Genomic DNA, 2,995 nt, shown 5'->3' on the forward strand with positions numbered 1-2,995 from the left:
CTCACGAAAGAGTACTGCATTTTTGACATGGTGGTAGTGCTATAGAGTTTGTCCTAGAGATCCTAAATTTGGTACGGAGGCAATTCATGCCTACCCCTATCAGTGTGCCAAATTTCTGCAGTTTCTTATGTATGGTTCATAGGGCTGCCATAGACTCCCAGCCAGAATAATTATAATAATAGTATCCCCTTCATGGCTTGGCCACTAATCATTGAAAAAAGAAACCTTGACCTTTAGAAAATGTAACAAACATATCATATATTTTAGTTTCAACAAACGTTTTCAACAGCGTTGGTCAGTGATGTTATTTGATGTTCTGTACTTTCAGAATTTGGGCATTATCTTTATTAACAATGACTCAAAACAGGAATAATCACAGTATCCTAACACTATTGACCATGTTTGAATGTATCTGTAGCACTTCTGTGTGGTGACTGTGTAGTTCTTTGATTATATGGTCATACACACACTGTTGAAAGTGGATAATTACATTTGTTATCTTCAGATACAATTTCTACTTGATCTAACCTTTAAAAAATATAATCAGGTTAATTCAGTCTTATGAATATTTTTTTTTACTTTAATAAGATCAGTTAATTAAAATGTTAGCATAATGAGGCACATCATTACAAAACTTATTTTTAAATTAACTCCTAAATAATATTAGTAATAATAATAATGTCAATTATTATTAATATAATAATTAATTAATAATAATTGTAAATTTTTATATAAAAAATAATAATAACTTTTATTATATTTGCTATTAATATAGAATGTATTAGCTAATAGTGATACAGATTAATCTCTTGCTTTGGCTTTAAAAATGTTGCCACCTATTAGCACCAATGTTTTCTTTTTTTTCTTAAAAAACAAAAAAAAAAAAAGACCAAAATTTGATAATGTTTCTTGACATTGTTTATTTCTGTATAGTAATGATATATTTTAAACAGGTTCAGATTAAATTGGAAATGTTTTGCTTAAATATGCTTTGAATACATAATGACAATCAACTGTGCAGTAAAAACAGCATTGTGAAAGAACTTACATATATATGTGTTTTTTTTTTTTTGTTTTTTTTAAATAAAAGCTTAAAAATGGTTTTAGAAATTGTTCAGTCCAATAGTTGAAAAGAGAAGAGCAGTTCACACGTTAGACACTGTCCATGGAGCTGCCCTCTGTTGCCATCGCCTTCAGGGTACGAGCATCCACAAGGTTCTTCAGTCTCTGAACCCATTTCTCTGATGGGTCAGCACAGATCTCCTTTGAAGTTTTTGTGATGAAACTGGATTTTGAAAGAGTAAATGGGTCATGATTTCACATAACTGATTCACAATTGCTATTCATTCCAGTTAAGACATTATAAACGATACTTACACAATTCCAATCCTGTGGCATTCAAGATGTGTTGTATGGTAACTCTCAACCTGCATTACTGGAATTCTTACATTGGAAAAAGAAAAGCAGCACACATCTGGACCATTGCTCCCTGCAGGAGAAACAGATAGGTAAAAAGCAATTAATTCAAAATATTAAATAAAATAACAGTGTATACAAACAGTATGTGAACACTGTAAATAGTGGAAACATGCAATTACTTAAAGGATCTATGTCTACCTGATCTAACCCTTAAAAATCACATTAGTTAGTGTTGGTTTCTAGGCTGATTTAGTCATATTAAGTATAATTTTTGACTTGCGAGAACCAGTTACCGTAAAAAGGTTACCTGACAAACCCATTTTGTAAAAACTATTTTTATATATATATATTTTTTTACAGTGAATTAAGTACATTTAATGATTTATAAAATGCCTTACAACTCTATTTACAATTGTTGGTTGGTTATCTAGCCATTCACAAAGAAAAATCCAGAAAGGGATAAAGAAAAAGACTAACATTCACTGCGAGTAAATGAGCAAATGGCGAAGAGCACCAGACAGGTGATGAAGATGCAGTAAGTTCTCATGTTTGAGTCTGTGGTCTGTCGTTGATCAGTGTATCTTGATGCGCTGTCAGTGGTTGGTTGTCTTGAATATGATCACCTAACAGATTCTATCCGCTTTATAAGGTGCGGGACCACGTGTGGGCCTGTAACTTTTCCACCACACAAATCTCCGGGTTCTGTCCAACGAGGAAGAGTTGACATCACATGCAAGGGGGAAAACCATTATGTGGTCTAAAGAGGTAGTACTTCCTGTAGTACCCCTCCTCAATTCTAAGAACTTAACCAAAATTGCTAACACAATTAATCAGAAAAATCTGGTTGATTATATTAAATTCCTTGAAGGATTCTCATAAGGACACTATTGCATCTATGACATATTAAGTCACTGTAATGTTGACATAAATATTGTCTATTTGTCTAGTTATGTTAACATTCAGTCATATTCAGAATAATTTAGCTTATTATTTGAATATACTGCATATTAATCATTATCAATGGACAACATTGTGTACGTACGTACTTCAAGTTTTTAAAATAAAAGTTTAAAGCTCAGTTAAGAAACTGTTAAGTGCAAGTGTTTTAAAAGCAAAGAGCAGTTCACGTTTAAGTCACTGTCCCCATATTGTCACCCCAAATTATTAAGAACCTTTGTAAGGACCCAATTGACTCAATGACATTTCAACATGTAGAAGCCAGTTTTATGCATATATGAACATTTGTATTTTCAGGTTGCATCTATTTAAAAAGATACCTCATACTCAAGAGCAATGCAATACAAGAAAAAGTCCCTTTCTGTAAACGCATGGTAGAAAATGAGTCTGGGGCTCGATGCAGGAAATTGTCGCTTTATTTTTCGGTGAAGGAGGAAAGGTGGTTGGACTGAAAGTGTTTAGTGTGGTTAACAGATCTGCACACAGTGTGATCCAAACTCATGCATATCAGCAGTTTATACCACACAAACAAATCGTGCTTTATCATGGTTTGTTATCATGTTTCAAATCAATTTTACCACAAACCTATGAAAGGACAATATGCTTAAAGTGAAAAGTC

The 2,995-nt window shown here is 32.7% G+C and overlaps 1 protein-coding gene across 1 annotated transcript; it reads right to left on the minus strand.

The window, feature by feature from the left end:
- Positions 1-959: 959 nt before the first annotated feature.
- Positions 960-2,016, minus strand: LOC127622476 (C-C motif chemokine 3-like). Its single transcript, XM_052096576.1, has 3 exons — positions 1,897-2,016; positions 1,378-1,489; positions 960-1,285 (listed from the first exon to the last, which is right to left on the minus strand). Exons 1-3 carry the CDS (start codon positions 1,964-1,966, stop codon positions 1,153-1,155), a joined length of 315 nt encoding a protein of 104 aa, XP_051952536.1. The 5' UTR covers positions 1,967-2,016; the 3' UTR covers positions 960-1,152.
- Positions 2,017-2,995: the final 979 nt, after the last annotated feature.

This window comes from Xyrauchen texanus, chromosome 28, assembly GCF_025860055.1.
Source record: "Xyrauchen texanus isolate HMW12.3.18 chromosome 28, RBS_HiC_50CHRs, whole genome shotgun sequence".
In the NCBI taxonomy this organism is placed as follows: domain Eukaryota; kingdom Metazoa; phylum Chordata; class Actinopteri; order Cypriniformes; family Catostomidae; genus Xyrauchen; species Xyrauchen texanus.